General features: G+C 39.4%; 2 protein-coding genes across 3 annotated transcripts; both read right to left on the bottom strand.

The window, feature by feature from the left end:
• Positions 1-48: 48 nt before the first annotated feature.
• On the bottom strand, positions 49-3,442 carry LOC103146603 (calcium-binding protein 2). Of its 2 annotated transcripts, none has more exons than XM_007564595.2 (8): positions 2,866-3,442; positions 2,668-2,730; positions 2,438-2,588; positions 1,893-1,923; positions 1,419-1,562; positions 772-881; positions 476-623; positions 49-387 (listed from the first exon to the last, which is right to left on the bottom strand). In XM_007564595.2, the coding sequence occupies exons 2-8, from the start codon at positions 2,727-2,729 to the stop codon at positions 359-361; spliced, it is 675 nt and encodes a 224-aa protein (XP_007564657.1). In that variant the 5' UTR covers position 2,730; positions 2,866-3,442; the 3' UTR covers positions 49-358. The 2 variants fall into 2 exon arrangements, with proteins under 2 accessions (XP_007564657.1, XP_007564656.1); XM_007564594.2 differs by having other exon boundaries at positions 2,668-2,733; positions 2,866-3,441.
• Positions 3,443-4,381: 939 nt separating this feature from the next.
• Positions 4,382-14,045, bottom strand: tmem88b (transmembrane protein 88 b). Its single transcript, XM_007564592.2, has 3 exons — positions 13,693-14,045; positions 9,939-10,340; positions 4,382-5,353 (listed from the first exon to the last, which is right to left on the bottom strand). The coding sequence occupies exons 2-3, from the start codon at positions 10,332-10,334 to the stop codon at positions 5,069-5,071; spliced, it is 681 nt and encodes a 226-aa protein (XP_007564654.1). The 5' UTR covers positions 10,335-10,340; positions 13,693-14,045; the 3' UTR covers positions 4,382-5,068.
• Positions 14,046-15,572: the final 1,527 nt, after the last annotated feature.

The raw sequence follows: 15,572 nt of genomic DNA, 5'->3' as shown, positions 1-15,572 counted from the left end.
TGATGAAATCTCTTATCTTTGTTGTTATGAAGAAATCACAGACTCGTCGCATTTGAATTTATTTATTAAAATAGCAAAAAAAGGGATTATGTTTTATTTACATATGACAAAGCAACAAACTCGGTCACTTACTGAAATACCTTTCAGCCTTCAGTACAATGCAAATCAAATCAGTTTTTTTTACAGCTCCATAGTTGAACACTAAAAGACTACATCCACATTAGAAACAAAATCATGTTTTGAAAACATCTGTATTTGTCTTCATTGAAGCAAGATTTACAAAATAACTGTTTATTAACATTTTCTCCATCGTCTGTAAGTGCTTGTCGTAAGCCCAGGTAGATGTTGCTTCGTGATGTCAGTGAATAGAAAGCATCATCACAAACTCTGGAAATGAAACGGAACAAAACACAGAGTCAGGATTGTGTCCTCGACCAGCATTGATGGGAAAATGGAGCGCTTGATGACCTCTGACCTTCGAAGTCGATGCTTCCGTCTGCATTGACGTCCAGCTCCTTCAGGATCTCCTCCAGCTCTCCCTTCTTCAGCTTCTCCCCCAGAAGACTTTTCAGAGCTTCCTTCATCTCGTCCTGGTTTATCTTTCCATCTCCATCCAAGTCAAACTATCGTGAAGGAGAAAATTCTGATTATCTGAAATTTGCTCCAGTTTCTCTATTCTCTATATACAGCTTGGTTTAATTTCATCTCGACAAGCTTTTCTCTAATTATCTTTCCACTAATTTCACTGGATCTGTTTTTTACGTAGCTGACCTGTATGAAGGCTGACTGGAGCTCCTTGAGTCCCAGCATGTTTGTGGTTTCTCCCATCATCCTCGGTCCCATCAGTTCAATAAAATCTTCGAAGTCCATTAAGCCGCCCACTAAAAGAGAGATGGGTGGTGGGGGGGGGGGAAGACAGCAAAAAGAGTTGATTTTCACCACATTTGATCTGCAAGTTTTGTAAAATAAGTGAATTAAAGGCGAATTAAACGCGTTGAATTGGTTCAATCTTTATTTTGTTGATGAAAAATGGCGAAATCAAAGAAGTGGTGAAAGTGGACTTTAATCAAAAGATCTGAAGGATTAAAAAGATTTGTTAGCTCTTTAATTTTGTTAGCTCTTTCATCAACATTTAACGACGAACTTTATTTCAAATCGGAGACATTTTACTTGATCAAATTCGTCAAACGTCAAGAAATTTAAACAAATTAAAAGCTGAGGTGCTAAAATTGGATGCAACAAGATTTCTGAATCAAAATGTGAAGAGAAGAAAGAAGAAAAGGTCAGCCTTCATTTAAAAAAAAAAAAAGCTGTAACATTACTTTCAAATATGTCAGAGTCCAGATTGTGCTATAAAAACTCTCTTCTGATCTGTTACCTTTGGCTGAAAACTCAAACTGTTTTCCCGTCGGACTCACTTCTCATCTTGATCTGCTGTACGATCTCCAGCAGCTCCATCTCGGTGGGCATGTATCCCATGGTCCTCATGCATTCGGCCACATCTTTGTAGTTCAGATAGCCGTCCTGGTCGTAGTCGAACTCCTTGAAGGCTTCTTGCAACTCTGCGAAGTGTCAGAAAATATCCACAGCTCCAGGGATGCTTAATCTTGTAGCTACAGCTTAAATAAGCATGAAGGATTTCATAAAAAAAACTCTCTTTTGGCAAAAACTAAACGGGATAATACAATTAATCCACATGTTCTTTCACAACGCTAAACTGAAGGAACATTTTTATGATAAAAATCCCACCACATGGAAATTAAGTGGTAATTCAATCTATTTTTAAGGACTTCCATTATCTTTTAAGATTGAAAATATGGATTTTTAACTTTCTAACCACTTGCATGTTTCCGTTACTGAGATAAATACTGAGCTGCAGAAATGAGACTCACCGTCTATTTCAGCCTGAGCCAGGTCTCTGTCCTGATGAAACAGGAAATACAGTTTAAACGAAATAAATATCAAATTTAAACTATTTACAAAACGTGAAAATCACAACAAAAATCTGTATATACTCTCTTTTTTTTCATTGTGACGAGTGGCTAAGAGATGTGGGCGACTTCCTTGGGTAACATTTATACCCAAAGCAAACAAAACATTATCAATTAGTAGTAATTGAAACCACCAGAACCACTCTACACGAAGGCTATTTTTAAGGACAAACGAGTGGCGTTGGACTACGTTTCAGGCGGATAACCTTAACAAACTGTGACATTAAGCCTTTACTAGAGCCGCTAATGCAGCAGAGACACCAGGATCAGAGTCGGCAGCGTCAGAAAGATCCGGAACAAGAAATAAGATGTTCAGGCGATGGCCATCTACCACTGTTTCTACTTTCTATATGCATTTGTGTCAAGATAAAGAAATGTAACTGTTGCTGCTTGTTAAGAAGGTTAATGTAGTTTTCATTCAGTGGTTTGCAGAGTTGGCTACTTACGGCCCCAAAAACACTGTTGAGGATGGAGTTGTAGACTTTGTTCATGCTCTCCGTGTTTTTCTTGGCCTTCTTCGAGGATTTCTTCGGTGTCTCAGAAACCGAACCCGATGGGGAGTTTGTGGCTGTGCTAGTTTTGGAGCCGCCATCTTTGCTGAAAAAAGTGAGAGAACAAACGTTTCAAGTTGCACGGCGTTCTTAAATTGACGTAAGATCAATAAGTTCAAACCTACCCGTCTCCTAGGGCTGAATCGGCGGACGTTGTGGAAGAGGTCCTGTCTGCTGCTTTGGGCATGCTGCTGCAATAAAAGAGAGATTCAAGATATAAACAGCAAATACTCTCCTTAGACTTACAAAAAATAGTTATGTAGGCCGATTTACTTCACTGCCACAACAGACATTGTTCTCCGTTATCACTCCAGACTGCTTACCTTGTCGGATCTGTAACCTAAGTGGCGGGAAAACGGCAGGGAGTTGAGACGCAGGAGCAGAGCGCTTCTAGGTCCGTCTTGGTCGTAAATGATTTCAGAGACTCCTGTCAGACATGACTCCTGTCCTTCTCTTTGACCTGTCACCTTTAGAGAGGCTTAGCAGGTGATTACCTGGCTAAACACGCAGCCAGCAGCCAGAGAGCAAATCGTAGAACAGCAGGGTCAGCCGACTGTACTTCTTTCTCAGAGGTCAGAGTTTTCCTTGTTTGTGCATCACGAGTTGCTTTTGCAGTTTGGTTTGACTGATCTTTGGTGAAACATCCCTTAGTAAGTGATATCGTGACTACAGTTTTTGCAGCTACCGGGACATTTAACACCCTTTCATAGTAAAATCTTTGAATTTATTTAAATCTTTTACTTTCTGAACACAGACCCAACTTTCTAGCTTATAGTCACAAACTTTCTGGAAAGGTCAGATCAGAAACGAAATGTTCCATGGATCATTTATCCTCCATGTATCAGAGGATCTGAGCAGGCCGTACACGAGGATATTTGACAGCGATGAGACCCTCCCCCTGGCTCTTATTGGTCGTTTCTGACAGAGCTCTGTATTTCTGCATTTAGCACTAGAAGAAGGGAGAGGAGCTTGATTTTTTTTTTTTTTTCAGATTATTTGCCTCCTGATACTGTGATGAGATAGCCACAGTTTTAACAAATATGTTAAAATTAAGAAAAATTACATACAATTTCTCATGTTAAATGGTGAATGTAACTAAAACGAAACTGTCAATGTTTAATACCGCTCTTGGATTTTCAGTTATATGCACAGAACATGCATTTACTTTCATATGTTCAGATTTTTTGAAAACAAAAATTCACTCTAATTTCTTGCCGTCTGATGATTCTGGTTTATCACCACTAGAGGGAGACAAAAAGCTGCATTTTGTATTATCCACCAATTTGTCGTAGTTTGCAATATCAATGCTTTTATCAAATATTTCCCTGGTATATATTGACGTTCAACAAGGAACACTCAATACGTCACAAGTGGTTTTATTGAGAAATATATAATTTATAAGTCAAGTTCACTTGAATAGCACATTTCAAAAACTTGGTAGTTCAAAGTTTGACCAAGATTTTTGTGGTTAAGCTCATTTTGTTGAACTTTTATCCAGAACATCAAGATTTGAAAAATAAGATTTCTTTATGCCTCAAAACTTCAGACCACCGCTGGATTGTATTTTTATTTTTTTATTTTTGCATGTTATTTTCCATTTAAGGTGAATGTAAAGATGTAAATACTGTATAGTGATGAATATAAGAGTAATTCTGAGTCCGAGTGGGTTTATAAAGCTCTGTTTAGTTGGTCACAGAAAGGTCAAGGAATTGCCTGAATATTCAGGTAAATATACCAGGAAAGCATTGTGTTTTATAAAACACAATGCTTGTGTTTTATAAAACACAAGCATTTCTTTAAGTCAGTTTCTCTCACTGGCTTTAAAAAAAGAAACAACTCTTGAAAAATCCAAGAACTTTATTTATAAAAAAAACATAAGGAAATGATGCAGGCACAGTTCACAAAGCTAAACAATAAACTACAAGCTCACAAGTACAAGTTTTCCATGATGATGTAAATGTGATAAGAGACAAATCTGTTCTGTGTCATCACGCAGCACTATTTTCAGATTTCCTCTTTCCTGTGATTTATTCAGGAAAGTCGCAGACGGCTCCACGTCCGGTAAATATGCTGCTTTTGCATAAAATTTGCCACATTTTTTGCGGCGGTTTTTTGTTTTTAATCTGTGGCTTCATTTTGATTCTCTAGTTTAATCGGCTGCAAACCGGCAGCATTCATTAAAATCCACTAAGTGAAGCGTAATCTGTACTTTTAATAATTGAAGGTTATAACGGAGACGGAGTTCCAGTTAAAGGAAACGTAATCGGGATGACGTCAGTACAACTGGAATCTATCCTTCACACACGCACACACACACACACACACACACACACACACACACACACACACACACCTGTAACCTCCCATACCAGGTATTGTTCTGATTTGATATGAGACATTACACACATTCTGCTGCTTTTGTTTTATTTTTTTCCTCCTGTTTCTGAATCATTCTACCCAACCTTCATCCTGCTTCCCTTTCATGTGTCATCAAATAGTCTTCCTCACCCCCCATCTTCTCCTCTCTCACACCCAGACCTTTCCCTTCCGGCCGCTCTCGCCTCCGTCTCTGCCGCCGCAGCAGCCGGTGCCCAGGCCGCGGTGCTGGGTGGCCGGCAGGTTCTTGTACACGGCCCGGCTGTACGGGATGAAGCACAGGCCCAGCTGGAGGTGTCGGGCCAGACGGCAGTACGCGGCCAACGCCAGGACCAGCAGAGGGGTGACCAGGAGGAAGCCCACCACCAGCAGAGCCACGCAGCCTCCGTCAGTCAGCAGGTCGGAGCAGTAGGGGGTCGTGCCGTGGGGGCGAACCTGCAGACGAAGATCAGGAAAACCGCAGTGAAGGGTTTGGTAGAGGTACAGAACTGTGCAAAAGGCAGTTTCTTTTTTACTGCCTTAAATTCAATCCACTCCTTTCACTTCCGATGCCGATACGGATATCTGAGGCTTAGCGTCAGCTGACACCGATCCGATAAAGAAATTACAAACTTATTTGATAACTCTGCACCAGAACTTAAATACAGCAGTAGCTTCCCGAGCTTGGTCAAACATGCAAAAGCAACACAACTTTCATTTATTCAGTCAGAGCAATTTGGAATATAACAGCCAATGTCAATTGAATAATAAAGAAACTGAAACTGACAGAAACAATAAGGTTGGCTACTTTGATCAAACATGTCAAAATAAAGTCCAACAAACGTTCTTTCAGATGGTTCAGAAATTCAATCAGGAATTCTAGATATAATGTGAAATAAATAAAATATAATGTCTCTCAGAGCACAAAGCATAGAATTAGACTGAATAGATCTGCCTTTATGGATCGACCACGTTGACACTGACACCTGAGCTGTTCATTTTTTTAATATCTTGACTGATACAGATGTTAACATCGGATCGGTGCATCTCTAGTATTTATAATTCTCAAGCGTTGCAGAATGTTTTCCAAGGTTTCTCCAGGGTCTAGACGAATTTTCAAACAATTACTGGTTTTAATGGTTACCATGTTGTGATGTCTCATTACTATGTTTAAATTAACATTAAAAACTGCATTTTGTCTGTGTCAGCAAGCAGAAGAAAGAGGAAGTAAAGTTGATTTATTAAACCCCAAAAGAGCATCAAGTGTCAAAGTTCGCCACATTTTAGTCTCTGTAGCAGAACAAGGAAGCTCTTTTGGGAGGTTTCTGTCCTCCCTACATCCAGAAGGAAGCGCCAAAAGCAGTTTTCTCTCTCTCCTGCCTGAAGTGTGTCAGCTAGCAGCATGTGTGTGGTCTGCAGAATGGCGTTATTTGTCTGTTTCATTTGGTACCAGATTTATTGGACAGCTGGAATTTTAACCAAAACGTTTGTTTTCACTCAGCAGAGCAGCCAAAATGCAGCTTCTTAATGCGAGACTTTTCAAAAACTCAAGGAGCAATTACCTTGTAAAAAGCTAGTTCCACTTACTCAGTTACATTTATTAAGCATGCTTAGTGTAATTTAATCTTAGTAACAAAACTAATAATACTGAAAAGTGGGACACTTAAATTTCGACGCCATTTTGTGATTCGTGACTCAGTGTTACGCAAAAACATGGTGGTCACAATACCAGTGTGCACAATATTCACATAGCAAAGCATTACGGAAAAACAGACGACAACAAGATTGAAAAAAAAAACATTGGTTATTAATATTGACAGTTTTACATATTCGACCGATTTGTTAAAAAATGACAAATATCAACTGACACCAATGCTGATGCCTGTATATTCTGCACCTCTACACTTTTTGGAGTGTAATAACTGTTGGCTAATAACTTACATTTTTCACGCTAATGTAATATTTAGCTAGGTGTCAGAGCAGCAAACGATTGCATTGGAGATAACTGACGTTGCTCAAAATGCTAACAGTCACAGAGTTGTGGAAGCACAGATGAGGAAGAGAGGGAAGAAGTAAGAAGTGCCTGATATTTTAAATAACATTGCCACCATTGCAACATTTTCTAATATCATGCAGCCCTAGTTTGAATTAGCTTTTTAAAAAAATAATAATAATAATTCCCCTGAAAATGAAGGTAAACATTAGAAAAAAGTATAAATGAAAAAGAGACTGTGTTAAAAACCATCACAAGATGCAAAATATAAAGAAATGAGAGTCGCCTCAAGACTTTTGCACAGTGCTGCGTTTAAGGGAAGAGGTCACGGATAAAAGCAGGAGATGACGCACTCCGTGTGGTATGTACGAGGTGAGGACAGGCACTAGTCTGAAACGAAACGCTCGCGTTTATGGGCAGCATTAAGGATCACCCTCTCAAAAATAAAACCCCTTTACGCAAAAAGAACTAGGCTCAAACCGTATGGCGAACTACAAGGTCCCAATCTCTTGTTTTCTCAACGTCTGAACGGTGCATCCTGTTGAACACTTGTTGCTGAGCAATAACAGAGGGAGTGGGTGAAAGAGGTGAAGGGATCGCGATTTGAATGTGGGAGGGAAGCTGAGAGACAGATGGCCTGAATCATCCTTATCGGCCTTCGAGAGACGAATGTTTGAGCGTCCAAACAAAAACGCAGAGAGCAGAAACGGTTTCCAGACCCTCAGCAGCATCGAAAATAAAACTGATAGCAGCAAATCTATTGCTTTGACTCAATTTGAATTCAGAATCCATGAAGATGCCCAACAAATACAGCTTTTTGTTTTTGTTGGGTAATACAGCAAACATGAATAAAGTTGAAGCTTTATTCATTCAGAAATCGCAGCGAAATGTCTGCTGGTGTTTTCTACAGTCAGTCAACGTGAATCAACTTTCACAGACCAGCGTGGGATGCTCCTCCTCTATCTCAAAGTCTTGAATCGATCCCAAATGTTGTGCTTGTATTGCATTGGGAGATGTCAGTGCAGCACAAACGGGGAATCGTCAGGCTGCAAAAACAAAACGAAACCATCTGGGAGGTAGCTGGAACATTAGGAGCGGCTAAATCAACATTTTTTTCTGCCTTTTTGGGGAACAGAGGAAGCTCTAAAGCTTCTTAAGATGAGACCGGACCTCTTTTTATGTCCATGTAAAATTAAATATATCCGTACAATTGCAGGAAAAGGAAAGGATAAATTTATCCCAGTTCACAGGGTTGGGAAGATTAACTGTTTAAAACATACCTCGACTTGTTTAGAGATGATGATGATGATAATGATTGACTTTCCAGATTGAAAGGCTACAAAAAACAGCTCCTCTAATTCATTTCTGATGTCTTTACGCCCTGGGATTGTGTTAAACTCCTGCTTTTATAGTGTTGCTCTCACTGATGGTGGTCAGTTAATCGACTGTGCAGGCTAGCTGCTGACATTTAGCCTAAATCCAAAAGGACGCAGCAGGGTTTTACTTAGCTTTCTGATGAGAGGAATCACTGTCATTCTTATTAATCCGTTATGAATTTTTTGTGCACTTTCAATTAGATTTGAGTGAATTTAGAATTTTTCAAATACTGGGTCATTTTAATATTCTCCTAGTGGAGAAATCCTGTAATTTGGTTTCTAAATTTGAGGTTCCTGAAGTAAATTATTCTGTGTTTTAAACCGGTTGAGTTTGAATCCTTTGTATTTTCTATTCTTTTGGTTTGCCTCGTTCTTCCAGCATGCCAGAGGCTGGATAATCCCCCTCTAATCTGCTGTCACATGAGGTCTTATTGTGAGAGGACATGAGAACGGAGAGAATCCTGGTTTCTCTGGTCGTTAAAGGGAGGTCGGCGATTTAAAAAAAAAAAAGTTTTTCTGGACAAAACCACAAACCCTGGATGACGTTTTCATCCAATTCAGGATGATTAAAGCCAATAACACACATGTAGTTTCTGTACTGATAACATTTTATATTATTTTCTTTGTTTATTAATTAGTTGCAGGAAACCATTTGCTTTTCTGGCTCAGTTGCTCCCTCCAGATTCCCATCTCCTCAACAACGTCAGATCTGTTTGATTATGAAATCTCTCATCAGAGATGGAGCCAAAGCTCCACCCTCCGCCTCAAGCAAAACTATTTCAAACTTCTGGATCAAAGTTATAAGATTAGCACTTTCAGATGTTTCATAAAAGGATGGGTTTAACCATCTTCCAGCCCCTTTGTAGTCTGGTGTTTAGATGCTATTTTATGCGATAAATAGACACAAAGTGGTAAATATTGATAAACTGGTAAGAAAAATGTATGATTATATGTCAGTTTTTATTTGTAAAATGCCTGAAGATGATATTTGTTGTAAATTGCTGCTATTTAAAGAAACTGAATTGAATTAAAGAGGGCCCTCTTTACATGTAGGGAACACGATGATCCTGATCAAATCTGAACATTTTGGACAGCCAGTTCTTTTTTTTTTTAATCAATTCACTTTCCAAATATGCATTAAGACTGCTGCTGATCTATCAAAATTACAAACATATTGTAGTGGTCGATTGTAGAGTAAAAGTACACAACGTCACAGGTCAGTACATTTTCAGTTTGCTTCAATCAAGAAAACTTAATTAACTTCATCTTTTTCTACTTTGCTCAGCAGTAAACAATGATTTTTGCAATGAATTAGATTTTCTCATGTTCTGAAATATAAGTATATGTGGTTGGATTTTCTCCAATGATTAAAGCAGCATAAGAAGAGTACAGGATAGGCAAGGTACACAACATTATAACCACTTGAAAAAAGTCGAATTGATAATTAATTGTAAGTAAGACCGTGTCAACATTGGAGAATAAAACACGTTTAAATCGCATCGGTGTTGTTTTCATTTTGACGCCCTATTATCCCAGCTGCACCTGAACGAAGCATCAGCAGCCGTTGGGGAAAATCCCTTGTAGCTGCATGCTAGCTGAAGGCGGTATCGGTTCTCCGACAGGATTCGATACGATACATTTTCGCATGAATGCATAAATCGTCATTTCTTACCGTAGAGTGACACAGGAAGCCGAACACAACCATGACGATGGCCGGGGTCAGGATGGTGCCGAACACAACGGCGGCGAGGCAAGCGTTGATGGCAGCAATCACCAGGTTCTGGGCCGTCACCAACACCGAGCAGGCCCAGCAGTCCAGCGACCCGCGCAGCTCCAGAGGGGCCTCGCCGCCCCCAACGCCGCTCTCGGCTGCGGAATACGGAGGAGGTATGACAACACGCGACGGGGTTTCTCTACCTCCGCCCACAGCGGTGGTGGACGCCAGGGAGTTGGAATGGTGGAGATGCTGCTGGTGGTTGGAGTGGTGATGGAGGTGAGGCGGCAGCTCCTCTGAGAGGTCCAGGGCCTGGTGGTGGGCCCCCTTCTCCAGAGTGCTGCTCAGACTCATGGTGAACTGCACAGAGAGAAAAATAGAAAGAAAGAGGCAACAAATGTCAGGAGCTACCGGATAAAACGGGTTAAGTTGATCAAAGTTGCTTCTTTAGGTTCATGAAGAGGTTAGATGTTTAATCTGTGAGGAAGCGTCTGAATCTCACCGAGAGGTGATTATTATCAGCGAGCTGATTGGCTGAAAGGAAAGGGGCCCATAATTGCCATTTGTGTGTTGTGGTGAAGAGATGAAACTAACATCAAGGTCAGGGTGTGTTTGTGTTTTCTGGATGTGAAGTTGTTGCATATTTAAACAACATAGATTTATCTTTACTGTGCAAATTAAGGTTGCTTGAACTTTGTCACTTTTTGCCACATTGCAACCACAAATCACGTATTTTACTGTGATTTTATGGAATAAACCAACACAGGGTAGAACATACCTGAAATGGAAGGAAGATTATACATGGTTTTCCAGTTTGTTTTGCAATGGAACTATGAAAACTTAGGGATTTGTGTTTACTCAAATACCCATAATCAAAACATGTGAAACTAATTTCCTTCAGAAGTCACCTGATTAGTAAACTCTGTGGCCCGGTGTGTAATTTAATCACAGCATAAATCCTGATATGGGGTTAGGGTAGTTATTGTGGTCCAGTCAAAGTCCAGATCAAAAACCAGTTGAGAATTTGTGACAAGACTTAAAGATTCATCTTCACAGATGTTCTCCATCAAGTCTGACTTAGCTTTAGCTATTTTAAAAGGAAGAAAAGACAACAATTTCAGTCCCTTAATGTGTGAAAGTGTTTTAAAAAAATACTCCAAATGATTTGCAGCTGTAATTACATGAGAAGTGGTTCTACAGAACATTGTGTGGATACAAATTTTATTTTCAGGTTTCTTTTGTAAAGGAAAAACAAACTGGAACCTCACTGTTCGTCTTCATGATTATGCACTGCTAAATGTTGATATTTCACACAAAATTCCCAACAAAATACAAAAATATTTGAAGTTGTAACATAAAAAAAAAAAGCATGAAAAGAATTTATAGGGGCCAATTATCTTGCTGCAAAGCGCTGCCTTACGCTGCATATCATGCTCCTCTTCCCCACAGTTATTGATATAATGTGTTAGATTATCTAGTAGACAAGAAGAGTTTTATTGCTGCTGCTTTTAGTGAAGAATGTCAGCAGAATTAGATTTACAACCTCATTCAACCACATTTTTGCATGAGAGTTTTTGAGTTCGCCCAATGTTCGTGTTTCCAAACTCTGATGCCAGAGTTTTAGTGGAAGTTCTGGATGGATCCAAGATTCTTAAGTTTGCATTCATCCTGTTTTTGGACAGATTTTTTTCTTTTCTTTTTTGTGATAAGCAGCTGTGTCTGGTACAGGATATCCTCACCTCTCGAGGGTCATGAGACAGAGTAACAGATAAAAAAAAATGTCACTGCACTTTAAAGATTCCACTCTTGTTAATATATTTGATGCTAAAATGCAGGGAATTTGTACTGGACCTCAGTTTAAGAACGTAAAGACTGATTCTTCTGCAACTGCAGAGAAATGACTAACTCCAATCCATCCAACATTCAGTTGAACTCAGGCCACATAGATTATTTACTCATTTTGATTTTTGATCACCGAGCTAAACATCCTCTCTGTTTTCATATGCATTTATATGCTTTGAAACGACACCAGTTGTGAATTCGCAAACTGCACTGAATTGTGAAATAAGCTGCCAACGAAAAATCATGCCAAACTGAAAACGGGAGAACTGACCCCCTGTGGTGCAACATAAACTGAGTTGACCTGTGATTTTCATACGTTGAACTGGTGTCTGTTTTTCAGAGAAAACGATCGATCGTGATCCAACCCAAGAAATTTCTAGAGAAGGGGGGACAGCTACATGTTAAAGAGGCAAAGCTGAGCATTTACGTTTGTCCAAATTTACAAGTTTACGGAGCTACAAGCAATTAGAGCTTCAAATTAAATTGAAAAGAAATATCATAAACCAAACATTAAGAATCAACTGGGTTGTCGTGACTTTTTTCTTTTTCTAAACCCTTGTTGAAATAAGATCAGGTGGAGTGAGTGACTAATTAGAAAATATTAGTGTGATGTAACCTGTTTGTTTAACGTGCCCCTAGACTATTGTTGTCCCAAGTGTTGTGAGGTGGAAGGTCACAGGAAGGCCTGGCAGGAAGGTGCTTTCGCGCTCATGCTTGTGTGTNGTGTGTGTGTGACTCAGTTGTACCGCACTCCACCCCTTTCACCTCCTACTGCCGTCTGAAAAACAGTTTCTCTTCACAATATGTCTTAGTTTTAACTCAGAAGATATAGATTACAAGGACAATTCATATTAATACCTTTGTGATAAAATGCGGTGTGAGATTTTCAAACTTTGTTGATTGGAAATTGTCTGCAAATCTGGTAATTTGCATTTTAGAAAAATAAAACTATTGGTGCTAAATCTGTAAGCTCGCCCTCGACTAGAGTATTGACGTTAATATCCTTGACATTTCTAACCAAATGTCGAACTTAAAAATGACACTCTAAAAATAGGTGTCACTTTCTTTATTGCCGTTAATTTTGCTTTTTGTCTTTCATTCGGAATAACTTACACAATTAAATGTTTAGGTAAATGTTATTTCCCCTGTTAGATGACGAACCTAAAACATCAAATTGAGGAAATTTCACCTTTCACTGGGCGTTCCTTTGAAGTCTAACCCGCTGATTCAAAATTAGCAATTAAATTAATTTGAGGATTTTTTAAAAATACATTTTAAGCACTATGGCAGAAAATATATAAAAAAAACACATCTGTAAATGAAGGAATGCCAGTATTTTTTTTTCCCATTCAAATCTTTTTCTTTTGGAGTTTTGTCGGCACTAGACAACTGATCAAAAGAAAAATGTCAATGCTTTAACTTATGTTTGTTTTATTTTATTTTTGTCTTATTTCTTAAACAAAATAAGTGGAAATTTTCATTTGACTGTTTATTTCTCTCCTTTTTGTATATAATTTTAATATAATTTTAGCATCATTTATTGTTTTACAGTCGGTAAAACAATACGGTTCTCCAAAGAACCTTTAAAAAACACTTTTAAGATGCTTTAGGTGTTTGAATTTTTTGCTTGTGGAAAGTTTATGACGCCAACATAGAGAAACTAACTGCGGCGTGTCGGGCTGCAGTGGATCCCAATCTGTTCTTCTCTCTCTCTGTGACATTAGTCTGAGCCAAATGAGCTCCAGTGTTTCTCTTTCTCTAAAACTCTTAGACCTGAAAATCAGCTCGGAGTGCGTAGACGTTTTTCCCAGATCAGATGTTGCAGAGGAACGTGAGGAAACGGGGGAGATGCTGCAGCTCTCGTACTCACGTTGTGATGTGCGGCCCGTTGGACCTCTAGCTGTTCCTCCTCCAGATCCGCTTCTCGTCAGGATGACTGCAGGCCACTTGGTTTCTCCTGCTCGGTTCAACAACACTCTTTCTTCTTTCAGTCGTTTCTCCTGCTTTTTTTTTCTGTTCTGATTTTGGTTTTCTGGTGGTTTCCAGCTGCTCCTTCTGGTTTTTCTCTCCTTTATCTCTGTTGTCAGCCACTATATTCTCCTCTCCTTTTTTGTTTTGTCCTAGTTGCAACTTTAAATTAGCTGCTAACACACCGTGTGCACAGATGCTGATGAAAACACTAGCTCTCACAGTTCCTCTGGTCTTTGTTTTAAGTATGTCAAACTTTTACCTCCGCCTCTTTTACCCCCTGCCCACCCATCTGATTGCTCCCACATCCAGCCCACTTTCTCTCCCCTCCCATCAGACTTATCAGCCTCTCTCCAGCGGCTCCTCTCAGCGAAACGCATTCCACCGCTCATATCCAGGACATGCTGCCTGCTGCAGTGGGGGCTGGGTACGTCTTTTAGGGGTCAGCATGGGGCGGCAGGCCTGATAAGTTGAGGTTCAGGAGAGTCGAAAACATGGGGGAAGGGCCGCTCAGTCAGGCTTTTGGTGCGTCTCCTCGCAGTTGTGGAGCAGACGAATCGACGGTGCTGAAATATAAGTCGGTTTAGTGTTCGGTTTGGCAGATCAACTTTTTTTCACAGCAGCTTTTCAGGTACTTTTCCAAAAATCTCAGTGAAAACAAAGAGCAAAAAGCAAAACATCCACAGCCAGCTGCAGGCTGTTCATTTCTTCATGTTACTTCCAGAGCTGGAATTCAATCGCAGTTGCTGGGATGCAATAAAGTTTTCCGTGCATTCAACATCCTGCTTTAAAGTAGTTTATTTAGATCGTTTTTTTTAGAGAATTTGCCCACAGTTCATATAAATCTGGATGTCAGTGTAGTTTTGTGGACATTGAAATAACGGAAAAGGAGAAAAATGTGGGTTCATGGATGTCATGATTAAAATGAATATTATTCTAAATACAGCCATAAGTTTCAGTACATGTAATTGGGAAGTTTTTCTATTTATCAAACTAAATAAGTGCACATATAAAGGAGGAAAACATGACATAAATACTGTTATGTCATGCATTGCCTCTTCTTTTACTTTGATACCCTTAAATAAAATGAACATTCCTGAAATATCAACATCCAATAGAAGAAAATGTTTTGCGTTTTTGCAAAGGTTTTATGTTTTTCTTTTTAGACTAAAAATAGAAATGGAAATAATGTTTTTTTTTTTTTTTAAATTCCAACAAACTTGCTATAGTTTATTTACATGTCAACATTTCATGTAACATTTGCATCTCTAAGCTGTTTTTGTCTTGTTGGCTCTTCTGATTGCAGAGCGCTGCTCTGTAACGTAACATGCATAATCTGTGGTTGTTGCATAACACAATATGAAAAAGTTGAAGGGTTGTTAATAGTTGAAATATGAATATGTTATCTGCTGCTTCTTTGTAGTAGTGAAGCAAGAAGAACCAGATCCCCAGAGATGGAGGGAAAAAATGAGTCTGATGATAAAACATCAGAGCATAAGCTCAATAATTAGCCTCATTACATCCTGATTTTCCACCCTTTTTCCTTTGCTTTGAGCTTTGCAGTGTTTATTTACACGACGTGACCACCATCGTCCACTTATTCACCCCCTCCTCCAAAAACGACACTAAAGGGACAGCGGTCAAACCCGACACATCCAGTTTTTTTCTTGTCAGAAGAGATGAGCTAGTTTCTTTGCGGTCTTTGCTCCCATGCTTTGCGGGAGCAGCATAAACAAACTTCAAAGTTGTGACCATCATGATTGCGCCGGTGGAACGTGATTG

Source organism: Poecilia formosa, unplaced genomic scaffold (genome assembly GCF_000485575.1).
Source record: "Poecilia formosa unplaced genomic scaffold, Poecilia_formosa-5.1.2 Scaffold163, whole genome shotgun sequence".
In the NCBI taxonomy this organism is placed as follows: Eukaryota; Metazoa; Chordata; class Actinopteri; order Cyprinodontiformes; family Poeciliidae; genus Poecilia; species Poecilia formosa.
The sequence above is the reverse complement of the archived record's forward strand: the minus strand, read 5'-3'. Positions and strand labels throughout refer to the sequence as shown.

Excerpts from the sequence above, each read along its gene's own strand:
- tmem88b (XM_007564592.2), bottom strand. The coding sequence starts at position 10,334 with ATGAGTCTGAGCAGCACTCTGGAGAAGGGGGCCCACCACCAGGCCCTG. Across the intron at positions 5,354-9,938 it reads GCTTCCTGTGTCACTCTACG|GTTCGCCCCCACGGCACGAC; the intron begins GTAAGAAATGAC and ends CTTCGTCTGCAG.
- LOC103146603 (XM_007564595.2), bottom strand. The coding sequence starts at position 2,729 with ATGCCCAAAGCAGCAGACAGGACCTCTTCCACAACGTCCGCCGATTCA. Across the intron at positions 882-1,418 it reads ACAGCAGATCAAGATGAGAA|TGGGCGGCTTAATGGACTTC; the intron begins GTGAGTCCGACG and ends TCTCTCTTTTAG. Across the intron at positions 388-475 it reads CGGAAGCATCGACTTCGAAG|AGTTTGTGATGATGCTTTCT; the intron begins GTCAGAGGTCAT and ends TTTCATTTCCAG.